At 33.0% G+C, this 26,603-nt stretch overlaps 1 protein-coding gene and 1 long non-coding RNA gene across 3 annotated transcripts in view; both read left to right on the forward strand.

Moving 5' to 3' along the window:
* The first annotated feature begins 447 nt into the window (after positions 1-447).
* The window catches only part of LOC111407829 (beta-glucosidase-like), a 57,045-nt gene continuing 30,889 nt past the window's right edge, over positions 448-26,603 (forward strand). Inside the window, exons 1-3 of one of the 2 annotated variants that reach the window (XM_023037518.1) lie at positions 448-564; positions 2,601-2,669; positions 23,843-23,901. In XM_023037518.1, coding sequence (XP_022893286.1) covers positions 2,651-2,669; positions 23,843-23,901 — 78 coding nt within the window. In that variant the 5' untranslated portion in view covers positions 448-564; positions 2,601-2,650. Of the gene's footprint in view, positions 565-2,600; positions 2,670-22,495; positions 22,606-23,279; positions 23,350-23,842; positions 23,902-26,603 lie in introns of those variants that run through there. The other variant, XM_023037515.1, reaches the window with a different exon arrangement.
* Positions 24,890-26,150, forward strand: LOC111407830. The gene is made up of 3 exons (XR_002705210.1): positions 24,890-25,210; positions 25,341-25,428; positions 25,734-26,150. It is a non-coding gene; the product is annotated as an uncharacterized LOC111407830 (long non-coding RNA).

Below are 26,603 nucleotides of genomic sequence, written 5' to 3' on the forward strand. Positions count from 1 at the left end.
ATAGGTAAGGGGTGGGTTGGAGAAGATTAATTTTTATTTGTGTTGAATTTAGACCATTACATAATCAACCGAAAGACCTTGATTAATTGTCAAATAGCTCGATTGGAAGAGCTTCACTTTAATAAATATTCTCCTCCATTGTTAAAAATTAAATAAGCATAGAGCTTGTCTTACTAATAGTAACGTTTACAGAAAAAATATCTATATACAAAAAATCATAATTAACTCAGGATAAAGCAAAGAAAATATTTAAAAGTAATGACAAGAAGTAAAGAATAACTTAAACTTGCGTGTACTTGAATTTATCTAAATAGAATAAAGAAAAGTACTTATACCTTGCCCATAAGATTATATTTACTTTATGCTTGTTGTCTAATCATATGATCTAAGTATTTAAATTTTGGAGTCTATAAATAGAATGCATGAATAAGAGGTACCACACACCTCTCCATCTAACTATAATATCTCACCCCACCCGTTCCAATGGATCCATCCCAAATTGAGGTCAAATGCTCTAGTTTTCCCAAAGATTTTATCTTCGGTGTTGCAACATCGGCATATCAGGTGTGTAAAAGTTAGCGTATGTTTTAGTATATCTTATCAATCAGTATTGAACAGAAAAATGGATAATATTTTAGATTATTTTTAGTTTGACATCAGTGTCATCTATTATAACGTACATCTAATCAAACATAACACTAATGTTTGAAAACAATGAAGATTTTGCTAAAACTATCATCAGAATACAAGAGCACATATCTAAGGGATTTAGTGATGGACAAACCAACTCAATCCTTTTCCTTTGTTATGTGATCGTCAAAATAGTTATGTGTAATATTAGTTTATATAAGCTTGTCATTCTCTTCATTCTGATGGATCCCACCCAAATAGAGGGCAAACGGTCTAAATCTCAAGGAATTTATCCTCAGTGCTATACCATCAGTGTATCATGTATGTAATTGTTATATTTTAGTATGTTGTATCTGGCGGAATTAGACCCTAAAATAGACAGTTCTTTAGCCTATAACTATTGCTTCGTTAATATTTTCCGACTCTATTATACCTTATCAGACATTCCATTGTTGTTGAGAAGAATAAAGTTTGCTAAAACCATCATTATAATGCGTGAGTACATATGTCAGAAGGTTCATTAACATTGAATTTGATTTTCTTTTTTTCTTCTTTAATATTGGATATATAATTTATTTTATGGGCTTTTGTTGTAAAATTTTGTTTCGCAAGTGTACGATCCGTAATAAGTAATAGTGGACCTAAGAGTCCGGTTATCGATCCCACGAGGACTATTTTGTAGCACTTAATTTAATCTTTCTTTAACTACTATTTGACGAATGTAAATCAAAAACAATGATTAAATGTGATTTTTACTCTAAAGACTTAAAAAATGTGATTGGATTCAATGAAAAGTGATTGAGAATTCAAACAATAAATGGACGTTAGGGCGGAACAATTTCACCTATTGGTCACCTTTACTTCATAAATCAAGATTCATAAAACCTAGGGTAGTGTTCGGTCGAATTCTTCTATTGTATTCAACTTACCCCTCTCGAGTTCTCATTGAGTCTACTTAATTAGTTTAATTCCATATCTCTATGCAAATTTAATTTAATTAAACAAAACATTGGTTCTAAGAATTCACACCCGACCGCAGCAATCAATATATGTATCTCTACACATTATATCAATTTACCGGATTTTAACATGTGGTCTAAACAAATAATCCGCATCTCTACGCAATCATTGTTCACAAATCATCTAATTAAATATATTAAGAACAATATTAAAATCAACACATGAAATAAAAAAATACTAGAATCTCAATTGCATGAAATAAAGGATTCCAAAAGATTACATTGTTCGCCCTAACATGAAATCTAACTACTCATAATAATGGAAGAAAAATAAGAGATTGTCTTAGAATACATCACCAAGTTTGAAATAAAGATTTGGAAGAAAAAAGTGGAATTATTGCACCAAGATCTCCTTCCTCTTCCAATGAGTGCTTCCAATCTTCAATTCTTGGTGTTAATCTTCTTAAATTTCTCCCTTCAAACTCCCTTCTTGTTGTTTTTCTCTCCAATATGTCCAGAACCCTTCAAAAGTATGAGGAGGATGTATTTATAAGTGCCTCCGCGTTTTTATGATGAAGTAGGGTTTCTATGGCTTTAAAAATGGCCCAAAAAAAACGCGCCCTAAATCGACAATCGCAGTGCCTAGGCGCTACAAGACAGCGCCTAGGCGCTGGTGGTAGCGCCTGGGCGCTAAGGTTGTAGCGCCTAGGCGCTGGTGGTAGCGCCTAGGCGCTGCCTCTCGGGTCCAATTTTCATCTTTTCTTCGCTTCGTAGCGCCTAGGCGCTATAAGTGCAGCGCCTAAACGCCATCTTTCTGCCCCAATTCCGTGTTTTTGGTCTCTTCATCCACTTTAATACTTCTTTTCTCATTGCTTCTTCTTATCTTCAAAACAACACTAACAAACACATCAAAAACGTTCTACACTCATAAAATCTAGTATTTAATCAAGCTAAAATTGTGCGAAAACCATGAGTGAAACAAACTCATCAGCTTTATACTTAACACTGCAGATCGAAGGAGCTTGGAATGTAGATGGTAAAGGCAGAAGTATTGGGATTATATGACACTGCATGAACCTGGTCTCTCTCTCTCTCTCTCTCTCTCTCTCTTTGGTTTTTTAGTGTTTGTTTGTACTAATATAGATGCCAACATAATTTTTCCTCCTATTAATTATAAAATAGTCAACCAACATATAAGAATTTAGGCTACTCTTCATAATGAGGTTGACAATTCGAGATGAAAATATATTTTCTTAACATTGTATCAGAGTTCAATAAGTTTAAACAAATAATTCGATCTTTCTGAAACTCTCAAATAAGAGTTCAAATTTGTTATTCTTGCTGGATTTTATTGTTTGAAATTTGATGCTTGTATTTTAAAAATTAAAACCAGATTTCTATGTAATCCTCCTCTTTTTTGTATTAAATAATTTCTTAGATAGTGGATTGAATAGGGCTATTTTATTGAAATTTGTTTTTGTTATTGATAATTAAGATGGAGTTTCAATTATGGGTACTATGTTGGGCCTGAAATTGGGTAGAACGTCATTGTTTGCAACTGCAATGTCCCACAAATACAATATAGATTTGAAAGTGTAACTAAGTTAAGCCTTAACTTAGTAAGTGGTTTTTTTTTTTTTTCACTTTTCTTTTCAACTTCAAAGATTTTGCTCTTCAATCAACTTTTGAGGAGAAAGCTTCGGAGGGATTCTTACTGTAAGACTATTTTATTACATGGTATTGCAGAATTTCCAACAATCGATTTTTTTTAATATTGCGATGTTCAGTGTTGGATAGTACCTTTGCCTATAATGGATAGAGACTGGCTGCACTTATCTAGTTTATATTCTAAAACTAGATCTTATGAACCTAGTTACCAAATGAAATAATTTCAATGTACAGTGATCATAAAGATTTATTCATAGATTTTCAAGACAATATAGCGATGGAGCACAGAATTTTGTTGAACGAACTCGTGAAAATTGCAATTCAGAAATAATGGACAAAGAGTGGCTGCACCTATCTATTGCAATATTCAACAAACGTTGCAATAGCTATCTATTGCAACGTTTGGTGAATGTTGTTTGCAATGTTTGGCGAACGTTGCAATAGATAGGCTTTTGCAACGTTCACCAAACATTGCAATAGACAGGCTTTTGCAACATTTGGCGAATGCTGCAACTTAGAACTCAACAGCAACATCAGCCTTTGTAACTTACTTTAAAATGTTTAAAATGACTTTTTGCAACATTTTTTGGCCACTGCAATAGCCCTTTTTTGGTGTAGTGTTGTCCTCTTTCCTCATTGTAGAATGTACTTCTTCCTCGATCTTGGACTCGTCCTCTTCCTGTTTGGCTTCTTATATTGCCAAACCTTCCTTTAACCTCGTTTAAAGTGAGCTTTGTTTGAAGAGCTTGCGCTAATGGCTCTTCTTTCACCTTCTTCTTTAGTCTTTCCTCATGGGCTTGTAAAGATCCTATGAGTTGATCAACACTCATACTATCTAGATCTTTAGATTCCTCAATGGCTACAACTATGTAGTCAAATTTAGAATCTAAAGACCTAAGTATCTTCTCAATTACTCGAGTGTTGTTCAACTTTTCTCCATTCATCTTTAATTGATTCACAATAGCCAATACTCTAGAGAAGTAATCAGAAATTGATTCCAATTTTTTCATACGTAAAGCTTCAAACTCATCTCGATGTGTTTGGAGTCAAATCTTTTTCACCTTTTCAACTCCTTTGTGGGAGTTTTTGCAAGATCTCCCATGCTTCCTTACTTGTAGTTGCACAAGCTACTTTCTCGAACATGCCTTCATCTAAGGCTTGATAGATGAGGGTGATCGTCTTTTTGTCCTTCTTCCTTACATCCTTCAAACGATTCCTACATGCTTGGGATAGCGCAACCTCGTCTTGTGGCTCTGTGTAGCATTTCTCTACAATCTCCCATACATCTTGCGACTTGAGCAACGCTTTCATCCATATGCTCCAATTTTCATAGTTATCCTTGTTGAGTTGAGGAACTTGAAAAGGAATCATCCCACTTGCCATTTTCCACAAGAACCTTAGGGCTTTGATTCCAATTTGTTGGAGGAAAGAGGGATTTACTAACTTGGATTGACTAAGGTTTTTAAGGAGGATAACACTAATAGGAAGAAGGAAGTGAACAAAAAGGAAACTTGCATTTTTCAACTTCAAAACTTACACACTTTTGGCTTTCTACAAAATGGAGGACCCTACCCTTTTATATAGTGTTTACATGAAACTTCTAGTCCACACGATTTTCCAAAGACTTCTAGACCACATTTTACATGAGACTTTTAGATCATATATTTGGACAAGATATTTTCCTAGAATTCTCTAGATAGACTTTACAAGACCATGTAATCTTATAGACATATTACTACATTTATCACCACATATTTTACTTAGATATTTATATAGATAATGTTTCTAGAAATACTAGGCATGTTGGGCTTTTTAATTGATTTGGGCCTATGGGCAAAATCCTTAAGCCCATATTATTTAGTCCAAAAATCAAGTTTACTGCTCAACATCATTCCTTTGCCTTCTAATTGCCATATCACCTTTACTCTACAAGGAAAAAATAAATAAATAAAAGGATCCTAAATTAGAAAATTCACCTCTTAGTTTTTTTAATTAATTTTCCATTAGTAGAGGTTAACTACATAACCTAGATAAAAATATAGGGTTATTTAGGTCTAGCACGTAATTGGGCCATTTAACGTTTACACCTTATTTTGGTAGATAATTTCTCGTCATGACTTTCCCAGATGAGGAAGAGATCTTACACGGATACAGTTCAACATAATGCATGAAATATTTACGACATTTTGCAACTATTACAGATTCTACATATGTATTTTTAATGGAGGGTATGTAGATGAGTATGCATTTGAACATGTCAGAAAACTGAAGGGTACAACGTCAAGTCCGTTTGAAATGAAGGGTGTGTAGTAACTAAGTGTTGTTCGAAATATGTGAAATTTGGCGTCAAGGCCCCATAAAATTATAATATATTGCACTACAAGGTACATAAAATAAAGTAAGCATATTATACATTCATCGTCTAGTGGAGATCACTATATAGCATATGGTTCAAATGTTATGGCCTATTTTATCACAATACAAGTTATTATGCATAGAGTTTTCATCATGAGGCAAATCAAAGTAGGGGAGACATGATATTTACCATATTATGATACAAATTAAACTACTCTAATCAACGTTGAAGTCCCGTAGGCATATGGGATTTCTTAGATTTTAAAGTGTTATCCATATGTATATGGGAAAGCCATTTATAGAATGTTTGAAAAGGTTAGGTATATGATGCAAGTTGTATGAAAATTGAAACACGCACATTTAGAGCAACAAAGTCAATTTAACACAGTGCTTGTGACGAGCCAAAATGTCTACTGTGCGTAGTGTGGTCATCTTCTATAAATAGAGAGAGGCAAACACATACCTTTACCATTACAGAATAAGAAATAAATTATTATAATAAGCAACGAAACATTACAGTCATATGGGATATTTTCGATTTTAAAATGAAAAAAAGATTGGGAAAAAAGTGATATCAATTAACAAATTCAGATATGTATTTTGGGCACGAATTGTTTTCTTCGATCATGTTGATTCTTAAATTCCCAACCAATAGCAACAAAAATCCATGGAATCTGCAATTTTCAATATTAGTACCTGATTTTTCAATTTCTGCTATTTAAATTTTTTACTATTCTTAACCTACCACTGTGAGGCATCTAGTCCAATCCATATCATTTAAACACAAGCAATCAAGTTACTAGTGAAATTTGATTGACAACATGGGAGTTACGGGCATCATATCCATTTATTTAAAAATTTATTTTTGAAATCATTGACAACGATCTTTTCAATACATACATTGTCAATCAAGTTGTACAAATTGGTTGTACAACTAGCTTAGTTCAAATGTAAGAGAATTATAGTCCAGCCTTCGATGAATGATGATGGAATACATGGATATCGTAGCAGGTAGCTTCAATTGTAGTTGACTCTTGGTGGAATTTGTCGATGAATGATGACTTGGGTTTGCTATAACAAGATATGTATCTCCTACTGTAGTTTGTATAAGGCCGGATTTACAAAATTTTCTGGTTAAATCATGCAAGATGGTTAAAGATGGGGTAATACGTCATGTGGCACTTGAGTATATTCTCATTCTTGGGTTTGATTATCTCAACAGATTTCAAAGCATCACCAGTTTGGTGAAGCCAAGGATAAGCGAGAATTGGGGCTTCTCACAACGTAATTTTTTGTTGTTGTTGGAACTCAAAGTTGAATGGAGGTTCGACGTTGCTAATAACAGTTTCGAAAGCTCTACTGAAGTATGAAATAAGTGATATCTGAATGGTTTAGAGGTTGAGAAAGTGAATTTCTTGACAGAAAAAAGGGATTAAAGCAATATGGTGTTATGAAGAAGATTGATGTATTGGTTGGAATGAGGAATTTTTTGGGAGGCAAAGTTTAGGATTGGGATTTTGTGGTATTATGAATGACCTCGGGATTCTTTTGCTATAATTGTGTAGTCAATGCGATGTGTTTGGAGGAGTGATAGTAGCTGAAAATTTGAATAGTATTAGGACATAAGTTATTTTAAGATTTTTTCTTTTACTTCTTTTATTATAGTACTTTTGGTTTAAAAATTATTGGAATGCAAAAATTGAATATTTATTAAAAATATTTTAGGTTGTGCTATTGCCTCAGGCCGATTTTTAAAATATTATGATTATATGAGAGGCTCGCTTTCTTTCAAGGAGAAACCACACACACGTTCCCTTCAACCACTACCTCTACCTTCAACCAACCATCCCTATTGCTAATCCTCTTGGCACCAATACTTTACGTTAGGGTGATTTCTAATAGGGAATTCATCATATTATCAAACTTGGAATGTAATACATGCTCTGAATCAATGGGGTCTTATTTGTTGATTTTCCATGTGTTTTCATTGTTGTGAATGATATAGTTTAAGCACTTTCTCTAACTAAAATTTTGTAAACCTTATTATCGTTCTCTTCTTCTGGCAACTTAGAATTTATTCTTTTTTCCCAAATTGTTGTTTCTTTATAGTAATCTTCCCATTTGCAACATCAATTTTCTTAACGATATCTCTTAAGCTTATCTTTTTTCTATGGCTGCCCTTACTTGAACTTGGGGTTTTGTGAATTTATGGTGCTCAGATATTTTGTGTTTTTTCCATGATAAGTGGATCATATGCGTGATTAGAAGCCCATATAGTCTTGAGGGAACTAGAACAGCCAAATGCGTTGGATGGTTCTTGCAAGAAGTTGAAAAGCATTCAACCTTCTATGGAGTCTAAAGAAATTTGGATGCAAAGTAAAAAAACAAATTGGTACATATTCATGCATATGAATGTGTAGATATCAATTGAGATGATGTATTGGTTTTGCTTCAAGTGCTATCTTCTTAAGATGTCTTTTTGAAAATTGGTGAAATCGGTAGTATGTAAATTTCGCTTTAAAAATAGACGTTGTCGTTGCTTATTTAGTGTGATATAATTATATATTGTTGTGGAAACTCTTCGAGAAATCTTCAATCTGAGCTCAGAAAAACCATCAGACATACACCAATGAAACCATGCTTGACTCACAACAAACCCACAAGCCCCACAAAAGAGACACAATGGTGATTGGTTTGTAAGTTACAAAGGAAGAGTAAACAATAGATGGAGAGAGTTAATTTGAAACAGCACAAAGTGGACAGAAGAAATACTCAACAACCTTACTTGTTTCTCACTTGCACACATCTAAACATAAAAATCTACTGCAATAGGAAGCCAAATGTGTATTACTTAGACTATCACAAGTTAAGACTTAGTATGAGAAGTTAATCAGCCAACAACCAAAAAATAATCCAATAGGCCTACAAACCTAATAACCAATATATCACCACCAATGCAAAGCCACAACTTGGACCATTCAAAAGTGTTGGGCCATGTGCAATATTAACTCAATTAAGTTGCTTCAAGTGGGCCCAAGTTGTTTTCAAGTTGACCTATCACTAAGGTGTTGATATAAGATAGGATAATAACAAATCTTTTCAAACACGTTCACATAAAACTTAGACTAACACCAGGTTACTCAATTAAATGGTCAAACACATATGCAACACATGTATAAATAATCTTATAAAAAGATCTCACCATACTTATCCTACCTCATTTCGTGTAGCTCGCACCTCAAGAATGCGTATCTCCACTCATCATCTATCATGCTTACTAGACTAATCACTAAACTCGTGTCTAACTGTTAAACCACAATAGATGCTATGTCTACGGGATACGCCTCTATTACTAGCTTACTTCTCTAAACTTGAGTAGATAATGGGTCTCCATACCGATAAAATTGTCTCTCTCACACTCCACTTGATTAGGGTTTTACTAGATAGAGAATTTCATACATTTAATCGTCTCTTCACTTGTGATTCAAATGTCACCCTCCACATCTCATGTGTATATCATCAATGTACCCTCAAACAACTATACTCTACGTTACCAATAGATATACCGCTAATACATCTCAAACCCACTATGGTAAGATCAATACCTTTGTCAACCATAAAGTTTAGGTCTCAATTTGAGTTGAACCACGCACTATAAGGTTACTCCAACACCAATGCTTGTAAAAGCCTATAAAGGATTTATCCCACAAAGGAAAGGGTAAAGATTGCATTCACAAAGAAAATAGATAAATAATTGGTTACTTCACTATACTCACAAAAGACGCTCAAGAGAAGAAGAAGATAACCCACATGGCTACCTCAATAGTCTCACAAACCACACAGACTTACAAAGATAAAAGAGAAAACGGTTGTCCCTTTTTCTTCTCAATACCACACTCTTTCACTCCATTTATAGAGCAAAGGAATATAATATAGATTTCAACCCACTATGCATGCAAACAAATTACAAAAAGTAATCATATTGCTCTGATGCAAAAGAACATTCAAAACATATTGAAATGCAACATATAACCATGTAACAGAATTAAGTGATCACATACGTAGAAAGGATTATACAGATGCACATGAAGTAACTAGATTTACTCTTAATAAACCTCACGCTGGTCATAACTCAAACCAGTGGTCAAATTCGTCCCACATCTCTCCTCATCTTTCCTTCTATTATACATACTAGGATAGTCTTTTTCAATATGTCGAAAAGTACTGTAGTTAAAATATATCTCTTACTTTTCATAATTGCCTTAGGCATGTACGTGCCATCATACCAAATAATGACCATAAGCAAACAATCCACAAAAAATATGCAAAAACTTTCCTAAGGTCACGTGCAATTCTAACAGTGTAGAAAAACTTTGACAACAAATTCAGAAAGAATTTAATGCAAACAATCAACAAATAATTCTTAAATCTAACAATAGGCAATGGTTCCTAACACAGTAACCGCAAAACTAATGTCATCCTACACAATACTGCTAAGCGAAAAGTAAATAACTATCTTACATGGTAGCCATAACTGCAATAACAAAATGAATGAACATGATACTGAGTGGACCATATTGAAGGGTCTGTAAGCTAGGAGAAATGTAAATTAACTACTTTAAGGCCATCACTATTTGTCATAAAGCTTCCAGTAACCATGCCAATACAAAATGATACTCAACACCCGAACCTCCAATGGCAAAATATTCCAAATTCTATCGTACCACTTGAAACTGAAAGCATACACTACTGAAGGCAAAATGCAAAACTGCTTTAAGGCCACCACTATTTATCCTAAAGCTTTTAGCAATCACGACAATACAAAACAATACTCGGCACCCGAACGTCTAAGGGCAAAATATTCCAAGTTCTATCGTAACACTCAAAACTGAAAACAAACACTATCGTAGCACGTCTCTTGAAGTAAATTGTCGGGGTTCTGCGTATGGGCTCCATACGCTGCCATACAATGTCGTCGTTGAACCTCATGCACTAAAAACCTTGATGCGTCTCAGCTTGTTGAATCCACTGATGGTATTGGTTTCTTCAAACAATAAGTCATTGGGATGGAAAATGCAAAAAATAGTCATACGGGTTTGATTTTCAAACTGTCCAGTTTCTTCCCTATTTTTCTCTCCCAATTTTTAGCTCCAATTTCAACCTCTTCGAGTCGATTTTTGGTGGAATGTTTCACAGATTTCTCACCAACACAAGCTTTGAAAATGTTTTCTACTAAATTCCTTGAGAAATCTTTGATTCGGGCAAAAAAAAACCATCAAACGAGCACCAATGAAACTAAGCTCGACCACAATGAACCCAATTGGTTGCCATGCATTTACATCCCACAAAGGAGACATAATGATGATTGTTTTGCAAACCACAAAGGAAGAGTAAACAATGAGGAAGTGAGTAATCTTAAATAGCATGAAGAAGAGAGAAGAAACACTCGATAGCCTCTTTGTTTCTTACCTGCAAAAACCAACAAACAGAAAATGACTCTAGTATGTAGCCAAATATAAATTGCTTGGGTTATCACAAGTTGGTTTAGCATGAGGAGTTAATGGGCCAACAACCAAAAACAATCCAATGGAATAGCAAACCTAATAACCAATATATCACCACCAATACAAAGTCACAATTTGGACCAGTCAATTAATTTGCTTCAGTGGCCCTGAGCTGTTTCTGGGTCAAGCCATCTCTAAGGTGCCAATATAAAATTATATAATATCGTTTTAACATCATTATCCAGATTTATTGAGTATTAAAACCCAAATAGAGGCAAAATAGAAAAATATTTGTCTTACGAATAACTTGGTAGGATGAAAGCCACCCTTTAATAAATATTCTCTTCCACGGTGAAAAAAAAAATTAACAAACATAGATTTTGTCTCACGAATAGTAACCCAAATAAAAAATATATCTATAAACAAAAAATCATAATTAAAATCAAGATGCCTAACATGGATAAATAAAGAAAGGTGTTCAGAAGCAATGAGAAGAAGAAAAGAATAGCTCAAACCTACATGTACTTGTATTTATTTAAATAGAATAAAGAAAAGTTCTTATACCTTGCCAAGAAGATTTTACTTACTTTATGCTTCTTGTGTAATCGTATGATATAAGTGTTTAAAATTTAGAGTCTATAGAGTGCATGGACTAGAGGAATCGCACACCTCTCCAATTATAATATCTCATCATACTCATTCCAATGGATGCATCCCAAATTGAGGTCAAATACTCTAGTTTAAGGATTTTATCTTCAATGTTGCAACATTGGCATATCAGGTGTATCAATTAGTGTAGGTTTTAGTATATCTTATCAAGCAATATTGAACAAAAAAGGAGATAAGATTTTAGATTACTTTTAGTTTGTTATCACTATCCTCTATTATTACATACACCTAATCAAACATCTACTAACGTTCGAAAACAATGAATATTAGCTACAACCATCATCATAATACACAAGTACATATCTATGGGATTTCGTGATGGACCAAAAAACTCTGTCCTTACGTCTGTTATGTGATGGTCAAAATATTTCTTCATAATATTTCATTTTGATGGATCCAACCCTTATAGAGGCCAAGGAATTTGTTGATCTTGTTTTTTGTTTGTTGACATGGGCAATAGACACGGAGCCCACTTGCATCCATGTGAGCTAATTCCAACACATGTAGAAAGATTACTAGTCAATGATATTCTAGATTTGAACATGAAAAAAGCTTGATAACAGAGACAATTATGTTCAGGCTCCAACAAGATATATCAACGAAATTTTACGATAAGGAACGATCTACAAATGTCAAGCTAAAGTTCAAGAATCAAATGTAAACACTCACAATACATAAAGAGATATAACTCAAGATAGTAAGACTCATGGCTTTTAGTTAATATATTTGCATTAGCCTTTAATGATACAAGAAGAGTGGTATTTATAGTGTTGCACATGAAATAGTGTCTATTGGATAAAGGAACACGTGTCTTCATCTCCTTATTTGGAGCATCCTATTGTAAGTATCAATTTGACATCATTAGCCTGTGATGTATTTAATGCTCCTAAATGGAACTGCCATCCTACAACCTATGTTGACAAGATTTTGACATATTACTCATTATAGAGATCAAATCAATCATTCCAACAAGATATCATGAATTCAGAATTTTCAACTGAGGGTCATCACTTGTCACAACAGAGCTTCGAATTCAAATCATGAGCATTATGACTTTGGCAAGGCCTATGACAAAGGGCCTCGACATATTAAGAGGAGTTCAGTGCTCTAGATTTAGAGGACTTTAGCAAAGGTGCTTCATTAAGTTAGCCACGTAGGATACCAGGTGGCGAGGCACAGAATTTATTTTCGATACTATATATAACATCAGAATATCATATGTGCAATTGTTATATTTTAGTATGTTGCATCAAGAGGACTTGGACACAGAATGGACAATTTTTTAGTGTATAATAATTACTTTGTCAATATTGTCCAAAAATATTAAATACACCATATAGAACATTCCATTATTCTTTTAGAAGAATTAAGATTCCCAAAAACCATTGATAGAATGCACGAGTACAGAAGTTAGAAGATCCATTAACATGTAATTTAATTTTCCTATTTTTTTATACAATTTATTTTATGGGCTTTATGTTTAATTACTGCAAATCCAAGGAGCTTGGAATGCAAATGGTAAAGGCAGAAGTAATGAATTATTGTTACAAATCCTAAAGTGTTGTAAATGGAAAGTCTATTAAAATTTATTGGTGAATGACATTTGTGCCCCTGTAGCCCTAGAAATTATTACCATTGTATCCCTGATTCTTACCTATAAATATAGGGCTTTGGTTTTCAATAATACACACGCAAAAGTTCATTGAGTTTTCTCTATTCTCTTTGAGTTTTCTCTATTCTCTTTTCCTCTCGTTTTATAACACGTTATCAGCACGAAACTCTTAGAAGGTAGTAATTTTTTTTCATAATCATCTATCACGTATATCAAAATTAATTTGATACTACTTGAATTTTACATATGCATATGTTGAATCTGCAATACGTGATCTCATCTTTCTCGATCATTATGTTTTCTTTGTACCTCTCTTTAAATTAATTAATGTTTTTTTCCTTTACATCAATCCACGTGCATTTTTTATAGAGATATATTTATGTTAAATCAATTGATATGCATTAATTCATATTCCTATACCCTCATTATATTTAGATTAGCCCTTTACGTTCTACACATGCTTATAATTTTTTTTTTATTTAATTGGTCAATGTTCTTTGTAAGCAAATTTCAATTCCAGATCTCTATTTTGGCTGATTCCATATATATATAATATACAATTAACAAATAACTGTACCCAACTCATCTTTTCTCTCAAATCCATTGGTTTCTGCAAATTTCATGTCTTAATTGGTTAATACTAATTCAATTCTTTTAATTGCACATAATTAAAATTTCGTGCCATAATATGTGAATAGGTTTCTACATGTCACCAATTTTTTTTTGTGTTTCACTCGACTCACGTTATTAATTCAAAATAATATTTTACATGTGTTTGTATATTAATTAATGGTGAGCAATTGAATGTATTATCATTTTTTTTATGTTTAGTTATGAAACATTACATTAAATTTATTTTTAATTGTTGTTGCTCCTGAAGTAGCACAACATTATAATTAATATTCTAGAAGCATATTAATCATAGATCTATTCGTTGTTGATCCAGAAGTAGCACAACATTATAAGAATATTATTTGCTCCCGAAGAGCATAAATTATAACTCTCAATATTCCAGAAGAATATTGACATATTGCACTTGAAGAAATAAGAGCAAAATATAATGTGCTCCAAAAGTAGCATATGTTTTGAAGAACATATTATTTCAAATTAGTGTTTATCCCTAGAGGAAAACACGTAACTTAAAGTCATATTGATATTGACTATTTGATTAACATGTGATGATTAATCATATTTTTCGAAACTAATTGTATTTTTTTATTGTGTAGTTAAACAAATGGCAAACATTACGAAACTTGAGTTTGCTGCACTTGACATATCTGGTAAAAATTATTGTCATGAATACTGGATGTTGATATTCATCTCGTCTCAAAGGGTCTGGGAGAGACAATAAAAGAAGGAAACAATGAATCCCTGCAGGATCGTGGAAAAGCACTCATTTTCCTCCGTCACCATCTTCACGATAGATTAAAAATTGAATATCTCATTGAGAAAGATCCACAAGTTCTTTGGAAACAGAGGACTATAGTCCTCCCCAAAGCCTGTTATGAGTGGATGCACCTTCGTTTGCAAGACTTTAAAACGGTTAGTGAGTACAATTCTGAATTGTTCAGAATATGTTCAAAGTTGATTTTGTGTGGAGAAAAAATCACTGATGAAGATATGCTGGAAAAAACTTTCTCCACCTTTCATGCCTCGAATGTGATTCTGCAGCAGTAATATTGTGAGCATGGCTTCAAAAAGTACTCAGAACTTATATCTTGCCTACTAGTTGCTGAACAAAATAATGAATTGTTGATGAAAAATCATGGATTACGTCCAACTGGTTCTGTACCATTGCCTGAAGCAAATGGTACTACATTGTCTGAAGCAAATACAATATCAAGACAAGAACGTGGACGTGGACGTGGACGTGGACGTGGACATGGACACGGACACGGATGTGGACACGGAATAAATTATGGAAGAAATAATCAACAAAGTTACCAACAATAAGGCAATAAATTCAAAAGGCACAAAGCAAACGAGAGTGGCAAATCTAAAAAGGAACATGAAGAAAGTTGCTTTAGATGTGGAATGAAAGGGTATTGGGCACGTACGTGTCGTATCTCAAAACATTTTGTGGATCTCTACCAGAGATCAATTAAGGGAAAAGAAAAATTGGAGACTAATTTTGCTGATTATGATGGTCCAATTGATGTGACTCATTTGGATGTCTCTGATTTCTTTACTGATCCAAATAGAATATATTGACCATTTGGTTGGGAGTGGTGTGATAGAAGATATAGATTAATTTACTAGTATTTCTTTCGTTTTAAAAATTCAGTCTGAAATATGTTTTTACTTTTCCGCACAAAAAAAAAAATAAAACTCTATTATGCACCGTTTATTTCATGATATTAGTAATGTTTACTTCTTTAAATCTAAATTCAAGTTTTTTTTTTAATTTTGTTTATTTTGTTATATTTATAGATTCATGATGGATAGTCAAGACAGCTGCTTAATTGATAGTGCAACTACACATACTATTCTTCAAGACAAAAAAAATACTTTTTGGACTTAATATTAGCTGAAAATAATGTTAAAATGATATCGGGTGCGTCGAATATCGTTGAAGGCTCCGGAAGAGCTTGTATTATTTTACCAAATAATACAAAATTATATATTGACGATACACTTTATTCTAGCAAATCCAAAAGAAATTTGCTTAGTATTAAAGATATTCACTACAATGAATATCACATTGAAATGATGCAACAAAATAATGTTGAATATCTTTGCATCACTTCTGGTAAGAAGCAGATAAAAGAAAAATTTCATGCACTCCCGTCTGGCATGTATTTTACATTTATAAAAATGGTTGAATCAAATAATGTTACGAACCAGAAGTTCGTTGATTCAAAAAGTTTTATACTTTAGCATGATCGACTTGGACATCCAGGAGCCATAATGATGTGTCGAATAATAAACAATTCACATGGACATCCTTTAAAGAACCAAAGGATTCTTTTATCTAATGATTATCCATGTGTAGCTTGTTCGCAAGGCAAGTTAGTCATTAGACCTTCAACTACAAAGGTCAATATTAAATCTCCAACTTTCTTGAAAAGAATACATGGAGATATATGTGGGCCAATACACCCATGTGGACCATTTCGTTTCTTTATGGTATTAATTGATTCTTCTACAAGATGGTCACATGTTTACCTACTTTCAACTAGGAATGTAGCATTTGCTAGATTACTTGCTCAAAATCATAAAATTGCGAGCACAATTTCCCGATTACTCAATCAAGACTATTCGTCTTGACAATGCTGGTGAATTTATATCACAAGCATTTAATGATTATCGTATGTCAATTGGGATTGAAATTGAACATTCAGTTGCACATGTTCATACACAAAATGGTTTAGCGGAATCGTTTATTAAACATCTACAACTTATTGCTAGACCATTACTTATGAAAACAAAACTCCCAACTTCTGTTTGGGGTCATGCCATATTACATGCTGCATCATTTGTTCGTATAAGACCAACTGCCTATCATCAATATTCACCTTTGCAACTTGCATTTGGTCATGAACCTGATATTTCTCACCTACGGGTTTTTGGTTGTGCTGTCCAAGTTCCTATTTCACCCCCACAACGTACTAAAATGGGTTCCCAACGAAGACTTGGGGATTATGTGGGTTTTGATTCACCATCTATTATTATATATTTTGAACCTTTAATAGGTGACTTATTTACTGCACGTTTTGCGGATTGTTATTTTGATGAAATGATTTTCCCAACTTTGGGAGGAGAAAAACTACATCCTGAAAAACAAGATAGAATTTCTTGGAATGAGACAACTCTATCTCACTTTGATCCCCATAGCAATCAATGCGAACAAGAGGTTGAAAAAATCATTCATTTGCAAAGAGTTGCAATTCAACTACCTGATGTATTTGTTGACACGAGAAAAGTGACAAAGTCATATATTCCAACAGAAAATATTTCAACAAAAATTAATGTCCCTGTAGGACAATCTGCTGTGGCAAATGAATCTCAAATACGCCAGAAGTATGGTCGACCAGTTGGTTCAAAAGACTCTGTACCTCGAAAAAGAAGAGTATAGGAGAAAAACCAACCAAAAACTTCAAAAGAAATCACATTAGAAAAGATTGATCAATCAAATATTGAATGTACGGCTCTTGAAGAATCAGAGGTGTCCGAAAATAATGAGATCTCAATAAATTATATGATATCTCATAAATTATAGGAAGGGAATAATATTGTTATAGACAATGTTTTCGCCTTTAACATGGCTCTTGATATTATGCAAAATGAGGATCCTAAAACAGTCTGTTAATGACTGTCAAAATAGAAATGATTGGCCAAAATGGAAAGAAGCCATATAGGCAGAATTGAATTCTTTGGAGAAACGAAAAGTGTTTGAACTAGTAGTTCGAGCACCTAAAATGTAATCCCTGTTGGATACAAATGGATTTTTGTACGAAAGAGAAATGAAAATAATGAAATTACAATATACAAAGCCCGACTAGTGGCTCAAGGTTTCTCCCAAAGATCGGGAATTGATTATGAAGAAACATATTCTCCCGTAATGGATACCATCACTTTTAGGTTCTTATTTAGTTTGATCGTGTCACAAGGGCTCGATATGCACCTTATGGATGTAGTAACTGTTTACCTATATGGTTCACTTGACAGTGACATATATATGAAAGTCCCTGAAGGATTTAAGGTGTCGGGATAAACGATACATGTCCGAGAACTTTGTTCTCAATTAAATTGTAAAAATCATTATATAGATTGAAACAATCCAGACGCATGTGATATAATCGCCTTAGCGAATATTTGTTGAAAGAGGATTATAAAAATGACGATATCTGCCCATGTGTTTTCATAAAGAAAACAAATAATGGATTTGCAATTGTGGCAGTTTATGTTGATGATTTAAATTTAATTGGAACTCCTGAAGAGCTCAACAAAACTGCAGATTATTTGAGAAATGAATTTGAGATGAAAGATTTGGGGAAAACCAAATTTTGTCTTGGATTACAAATTGAACATTTTCCAGAGGGATTATTTGTTCATCAATCTACTTATACAGAAAAAGTCTTGAAACGCTTTTATATAGATAATGCACATCCATTGCCATCACCTATGGTTGTTCGATCACTTGATGTGAAAAAAGATCCATTTCGTTCACTTGAAGATGGAGAAAAGATTCTTGGTCCTAAAGTACCATACCTTAGTGCAATTGGAGCATTAACTTATCTTGCAAATTGCACTCGACCTGACATAGCTTTTTTTGTAAATCTCCTTGCAAGATATAGCTCTACACCAACTCAAAGGCATTGGAATTGTGTTAAACATATTTTTCGTTACCTAAAAGGTACTATTGATATGGGACTGTTTTATTCTCAAAAGTCAGGATCTGCTTTAGTGGGATATGCAGATGCAGGTTATCTCTCCGATTCACATAAAGCTAAATCACAAACAGGATATGTGTTTACACGTGGAGAAACAGTTATATCATGGAGATCTGTGAAGCAATCCTTAACAGTAACATCTTTAAATCATTCTGAGATTATTGCAATCCATGAAGCAGGGCAAGAATGTGTATGGTTGAGGAATATGACCCATCATATCCAATCATCATGTGGATTGACTTCAACAAAAGATAGTCCAGCAATTTTGTTTGAAAATAATGCAGCTTGTATCGCACAACTCAAGGGAGGCTATATCAAAGGCGACAGGACAAAGCATATTTCTCCAAAATTCTTTCATACACATGAACTTCAGAAGAAAGGTGACATTGATATTCAACAAATTCGCTCAAGTGACAATGTAGTTGATCTATTCACAAAAGCGCTACCAGCATCTACATTCAAGAAATTAGTTCACGAGATTGGAATGTGTCGACTGAAAGATTTTCAATGATCAGCATCAGGGGGAGTAGTTGTACTCTTTTTCCTTCGCTTAGATTTTGTCCCATTAGGTTTTCCTAGCAAGGTTTTAATGAGGCAACATTTAATTTTAATACTCCAAAATCAATATACTTTTTTTCCTTGGTTTGATTTTTTTTCACATTGGATTTTTATTAAACAAGGTTTTAACGAGGTAGATATTTTATAATATGTCATTCAAGGGGGAGTGTTGTAAATGAAAAGTCCATTAAAGTTTATTAGTGAATGACATTTGTACCCCTGTAGCCTTAGAAATTATTACCATTGTATCCCTGATTTTTATCTATAAATATAAGGCTTTGGTTTTCAATAATACATACAAAAGTTTATTGAATTTTCTCTATTCTCTTTGAATTTTCTCTATTCCCTTTTCCTCTCATTTTATAACATAAAGCTAAATTTAGTCCGTATGAATAATAGTCCTAAAATAAAGTTCGGATCTAATGGGACCACTTCAATATTATTGAGCTTGGCTTATATCTTATCTCGAGTATGAAGATGGGTGTTCAAGGAATGTTGAATGGCTGGTGGGCCAGTCAACTTCAATTGCACTTTATTTCAATAAATAATTTTGCACATTACTTTTCGCAAGTGATTACACAAGTGTACCAATCGTAAAAAAGTTGCAAAATGAATTTACTATATCCTAGTATCGTCTCAGAAAACTACTATTTACCATAAATTTTTGGAGTAACCTAATGAATTTAAATTAAATTGTTAACCAAATAGCAATTCAGGATTTTAATTTGTTACTAAAGTTACATTAAATTACCAAGATAATCCACTTATATACGGTTGAAACAATAAGGTCAATAAGCTACTTAGATTGTTTAACATTTATCTATTCCAATTCATTCCACCACTTTCATATTTGTCACAATCGAATTAACTTATTGTAGCTAGTGATCTCTCTTGAACATCACTATCCCTATTCATATCCACGAATTTTCTATATCTTTATGTGAATCCATGTACATATGAATGCATTAACGTATATTTATATCCTGATTATTTATAATACCTATATTATTTATTGCACGAGCTAGATTAATACATCATCACTCGATATCAAATTTGTCCCTGAATCAATCAATTGTGGCACAAGTGTAGCGATCAAGAAAAAAATTTCATGTGTTTTTTTTAAAAGCAATTTTCTTGTAGAACTTGAAAATAATTTGGGTTATATTACTACTTCGCTACGACACTTCGTAAGAGTCCATTTTTTTTAGCGCTTCAAGTTCCAAGAATTTGAAGCGTTACAACAACCATTAGAAAGTAATAAATACAAAATAAATATTCACCCCAGTCCCGACGTTTCTCCTAACATAATCCGAAAACACAAATACTTAAATATCAAGTTCATAATAATACTTTCAGAAGTTACTTTTCGTAGCTTAGATAAGTATAAATTTTATACTTATCAAACATACAAAACTTGAACCTTTGTTCACCCTAGAATGAAACATACTAAATACTTAATTAGACTCTATAATAATTATACTTAACTCGATATTAACAATTCAATGTTTCCTCGATGTACATATCAAATTTAAACTGGTTAATGTGACACAAGAATTAAAAATTATCTCACAACTCCATATGTCGTATACCCAGCTTTTGAGAGTGTGTGTGTGTTAATAATTCTCAATTTCACCGGTGCAACTTGAATCAAATTATGTACTTCAATTGCCAAAGTCTCTTTTCCCAACCAACACAAAATCCTAATAATGTCAACTTTCAAAGGCAAACTAACATTGAGATTGAGCATTTTTTTTGGTCATCCACTCAATCACCTTTCAATTCCGAGTTGAATTCAATAACTAATCTATAAATTCAGTTTAAAAAACTTTATTTCCTAGGAACGGTGCCAAATAATTGTTCGTGTAAAGACCACAAGAGAATAATTGTAGATAATTGACTAAGTAATCGAGGCTATTTTGGACAAGAGAGTTGAGACTTGATAGAAAGAGAGTTGAGAATTGAGATGAAAAAAATTGGGGATTAATGGGGTTATTTATAAAAGTGGGAATTTTTTTTTTTAAATTAAGTTTTGTGACTGTTAACTGTCACTTTAAATATACGAGCCGAGCGGCTCATGGCTCGCTTCTCACGAGAGCTCGCCCACGAGCGGCTCGGCTTGCACAACGCTCCAGCCCACTTGGCTTGTGCTCGAGCTCTTATTTTTATGAGCTCGAGCCGCCCACGAGGACCGTTTTCGCGAGCCGAGTGGGTGAGCCAACAAGCCTCTCAGCCTGATTGTCATCCCTAAGTAGGTGGGCCGCTAGTTTGATAACTGAGGTCAACCCATAGCCTAATTATCACTTTTACAGTTTAGTCCTCCAACTTTCAAAAACTTCTATTTTGGGCCCCAATTCTTTCTCTTTATCAAATTTTAATCCTTTATCTCATGAATTCATCCAGTTGTTCCAATGACTTCTTCCAATTGATTAATTGTAACCTTGAATGGTCTTCAAGAGTTCGTACTAATCTCCATTTAAGCTCAAAATCTCCCATTTTGCACCAATTATTCTCAACCTCAATCTTTTCCTACAAATCACACAGTTTCACAAAACTAGGTAGCAATCCACTCAAATTAATCATAATTTATCAAGATTAAAAGCATAAATAAATGTGTAAAATTCACTTATCAGATTCTATCTCAGACGGTGGTGCGGTAGGAGTGCGAGGAAGGTTGGAATAGGTAAGGGGTGGGTTGGAGAAGATTAATTTTTATTTTATTTAGTTTTATTTTTGTCGAATATAGACCATTACATAATCACGTGAAGGACATTGATTAATTGTCAAATAGCTCGATTGGAGGAGCTTCCCTTTAATAAAAATTCTTCTCCATGGTTAAAAATTAAATAAACATAGAGTTTGTCTTACTAATTGTAACATTTACAGAAAAATATCTATATGCGAAAAATCATAATTAACTCGAGATAAAGCAAAGAAAATGTTTAAAAGTAATGACAAGAAGTAAAGAATAACTTAAACCTGCATATACATGAATTTATCTTCTAAATAGAATAAAGAAAAGTACTTGTACCTTGCCCATAAGATTATATTTACTTTATGCTTGTTGTCTAATCGTATGATTTAAGTATTTAAACTTCAGAATCTATAAATAGAGTGCATGAATAAGACTTACCACACACCTCTCCATCAAACTATAATATCTCACCCCACTCGCTCCGATGGATCCGTCCCAAATTGAGGTTAAATGCTCTAGTTTTCCCAAGGATTTTATCTTCAGTGCTGCAACATCGGCATATCAGGTGTGTAAATTTTAGAGTATGTTTTAGTATATCTTATCAATCAGTATTGAACAGAAAAATGGTTAAGATTTTAGATTATTTTTAGTTTGACATCAGTGTCCTCTATTATGACGTACACCTAATCAAACATACCACTAATGTTTGAGAACAATGAAGGTTTTGCTTAAACTATCATCAGAATACAAGAGCACATATATACCTAAGGGATTTCGCGAGGGACCAACTAACTCAATCCTTTTCCTTTGTTATATGATCATCAAAATAGTTATTTGTAATATTAGTTTATATAAGTTTGTCATTCTCTTCATTCTGATGGATGCCACCCAAATAGAGGGCAAACGGTCTAAATCTCCAGGGAGTTTATCCTCAGTGCTATACCATCAGTGTATCAAGTATGTAATTGTTATATTTTAGTATGTTGTATGTGGTGGAATTAGATGCTAAAATGGACAATTCTTTAGCCTATGACTATTGCTTCGTTAATATTTTCCAACTCTATTATACCTTATCAGACATTCCATTGTTGTTGAGAAGAATAAAGTTTCTAAAACCATCATTAAAATGCGTGAGTACATATGTCAAAAGGTTCATTAACATGTACCTTGATTTTCTTGTTTTCTTCTTAAAACTTGGATATATAATTTATTTTATGGGCTTTACATTTAATACTGCAGATCGAAGGAGCTTGGAATGTAGATGGTAAAGGCAGAAGTATATGGGATTATATGACACTGCATGAACCTGGTCTCTCTCTCTCTTTCTGGTTTTTTAGTACGTGTTTGTACTAATATAGATTCCAACATAATTTTACATCGAACAAATTATAAAATAGTCAACCAACATATAAGAATTTAGGCTAATCTTCGTAACAAGGTTGACAATTCGAGATGAAAATATCTTTTTTTAATATTGTATCAGAGTTCAATAAGTTCAAACAAATAATTCCATCTTTCTGAAACTTTCAAACAAGAGTTCAAATTTGAAGATTGATGTTTTCAAATAAGTCACTGTAAGTTACAGATGCTTGTTAAGCATATAATACCACAATACTTATATATAAGCATTAATCAACACAAGAATTTATGCTACTCCTTTAACAAAGTTGATACATTAAGATGAAATTAAAAATATCTGTAGTAGACCCATATGCATGTATTCATATATCCATACACAAGAACATCTTTTACCCAACGATCATTGTTTAGCATACATTTATGTTTATTAATTGGAGTGGCAGATAGCATTGCGGATGGTACAAATGGGTGCGTCGCTCTCGATCACTATAATATGTTCAAGGTGAATGCAGTTAGCTATTTAACTTTTCATCGTACAAGGTGATGATAATTCATATAGTGGAGTTATTATAAAAGGAACTGTAACTAAAATTGAAAGAATATTTCCTTTAATTTCAGTCGAGGCTTACTTTGAATGAAAAAAAGGTTGCCCGTTTTAACTATTTTCTGTATCAGAATTCCGTATCAGTTCAAGCATTAAGCGATGCATTTATCTAGGCCCTCATGGTTAATTGAAGTGCCAAATTTTAAACTTTTAAACTTTTACCACTTTTCTGCTAATTGATATCAAAATAAAAACTCAACATTTCTAAGAAAACCGACCTCCATCCCCTTAAAGTTCCTTTACTCATCCATTTTCAAATATTTTATCTCTACGTAGTTAGAAATTAGCATCACAAATCTGAGGCTTGAGATACTTGGTCGTTGACAAAATGAAGCTCTCAAAAAATTTTTAACGACTAATAAGAGGAGTGAAAAATGAATTGAACGAACGGCTTTAAAAGATTGAATAATTCTTTTTATCGTATAAGTGCAAGAAAATTTTGTCGCCAGAATTTGAATTAATAAATTCATGACCATTATTTGGAGCACAACATTCAAAATGAGTTGATACATTTTTAGCATTTGAAGTCAAATATTTCAGTCTTGGAAAAACAGGCAGAAACAAATTTTTTCTCTCCATTCTATATACCGGATAGTACTCGAATTTAAGCCACAAAGAAAATTGTTATATATATATATATACAATAAAATTAGAAAAAGAGATATTTATTTCAATAGTGGCACAGCAAAGATGTAGAGTTTTTGCATTACTTAATTTGTAAAGGAAATTTTTTTAATGTAATTTAGGCTACAGTAATGTTTTCCACTCAAAAATTTTAATGGATGTAGTGTCCTTTTATAAAATCCTTAATAGGCAAAGGCGAGGAGATTCCGGACATGCAGATTTTATTGTCGACATCAAAAAGTAGGACTATGATGTTTAATTGGACTCAAAAGCCTCATCAAACTTGCCTAGTTTTTATGTCGAAACTCATGGAAAAGGAAAAGAGAATTTCAGTAAAACTATTAATGAGAAAATGATATCTTTAGAACAAATGAAAATATTTTTTCGAAAATCCGAGGTCATTTACAAAGTGAGAAGCAGTCTCTTACATGACCTTGCCAAGTTTATTATCAAGTAAATGTTCCTTGTTTTTAGTTTCATTTGTGTATAAACATTGATATTTTAGGAGGTAGACTATGTGGTGGAGTAAGCAAAGAAGGAATCAAATACTATAATGATCTAATAGACGCACTTTTGGAAGAAGGTTAGACTATGTTCCCATGTTCATTGTTTCTTTATTAAACTGATTTATTTTAATATAATTAATACATAATTACAAGTTCAAAATCTAAAGATATTATGTACCTTGTATTCTACTAATTACTTTTATGTAGGCATTGAGCCATGTGCAACTTTGTTTCATTGGGACGTTCCCCAATGCTTGGAAGATCAATACGGTGGCTTCTTAGATCATCAAATTGTGTAAGTAACTCGATCTTGCATCGAAGGGAACATCTTGTGCTAGATATTTAAGAAAGCAATTAAGCAAAGTTATTTTCTTGTATTGAAGGAAAAATCAGAAATGTATTCTTTAGAGAAAATGGATATTAATAAGCAATAGAATACTGCTCACTTTTTTGCTATAATTGTATGAGTCTGTCTTGTGAATATTAAACGATATGAACTTGTTATTTGGTAAAAATGTTTAAAGGAGAAAGTATAATTATTTTTAAACTCTTCCACTCACTGAACTGTCAACTCATATTTTTCTAAAATTATTCTTACAGGTAATATTGATCATTGATAGCTTGAAGAGTTTGCTGATTTACGAGTTAGAGCCGCATGACATATTGAGTGATATGATTCATTTTGATAAAATATGAATTAACTATTTCGGGCCCATTGCACTATGTTTTTATAAACATTTAATTTTGTCGCATATTTCGTAGTAACTCATGGTTAGCCTTGGTGGTGGATCTGGGATCTAATCAGCATTTACCATCGGCACACGTCTTGTTTCGGGTCCATAGTGTGATTCGGGACAAGTTGTCTCAATTTCTCAACTTCAAGACTTACACACTTTTGGCTTTTTACAAAATGGAGGATCTTACCCCTTTATATAGTATTTACAAGAAACGTCTAGTCCACACAATTTTCTAAAGATTCCTGGACCACATATTTACATGAGACTTTTAGACCAAATATTTGGACAATATATTTTTTAGAATTCTCTTGATATACTTTATAAGACCACATAATCTTATTGACACATTTCCACATTTATCATACCATATTTTATTTTAATATTTATATAGATTTTTCTAGTAGATATTTATATAGATTTTTTTAGATAATGTTTCTAGAAATGCTAGGTATGTTGGGCTTTTTAATTGATTTGGGCTTATGGGCAAAATCCTTAAACCCATATTATTTAGTCCAAAAATCAAATTTACTGCTCAACATCCCCCTTAAACTTGATTTTTTTACTCCAAGTAGAGTTCTTAACTTGTGGAACATGTCATGCTTGAGTGACTTTGTAAGAATGTCGGCGATCTGCTCCTGGAAGGTTACATATTTTAGCTGCACTTCTTTCTTTGCAATGCTTTCTCCTATGAAGTGATATATTGTATCAATGTACTTGCTTCTATTGTGGAATT

The sequence above is a fragment of the Olea europaea genome, chromosome 13, assembly GCF_002742605.1.
Source record: "Olea europaea var. sylvestris chromosome 13, O_europaea_v1, whole genome shotgun sequence".
In the NCBI taxonomy this organism is placed as follows: domain Eukaryota; kingdom Viridiplantae; phylum Streptophyta; class Magnoliopsida; order Lamiales; family Oleaceae; genus Olea; species Olea europaea.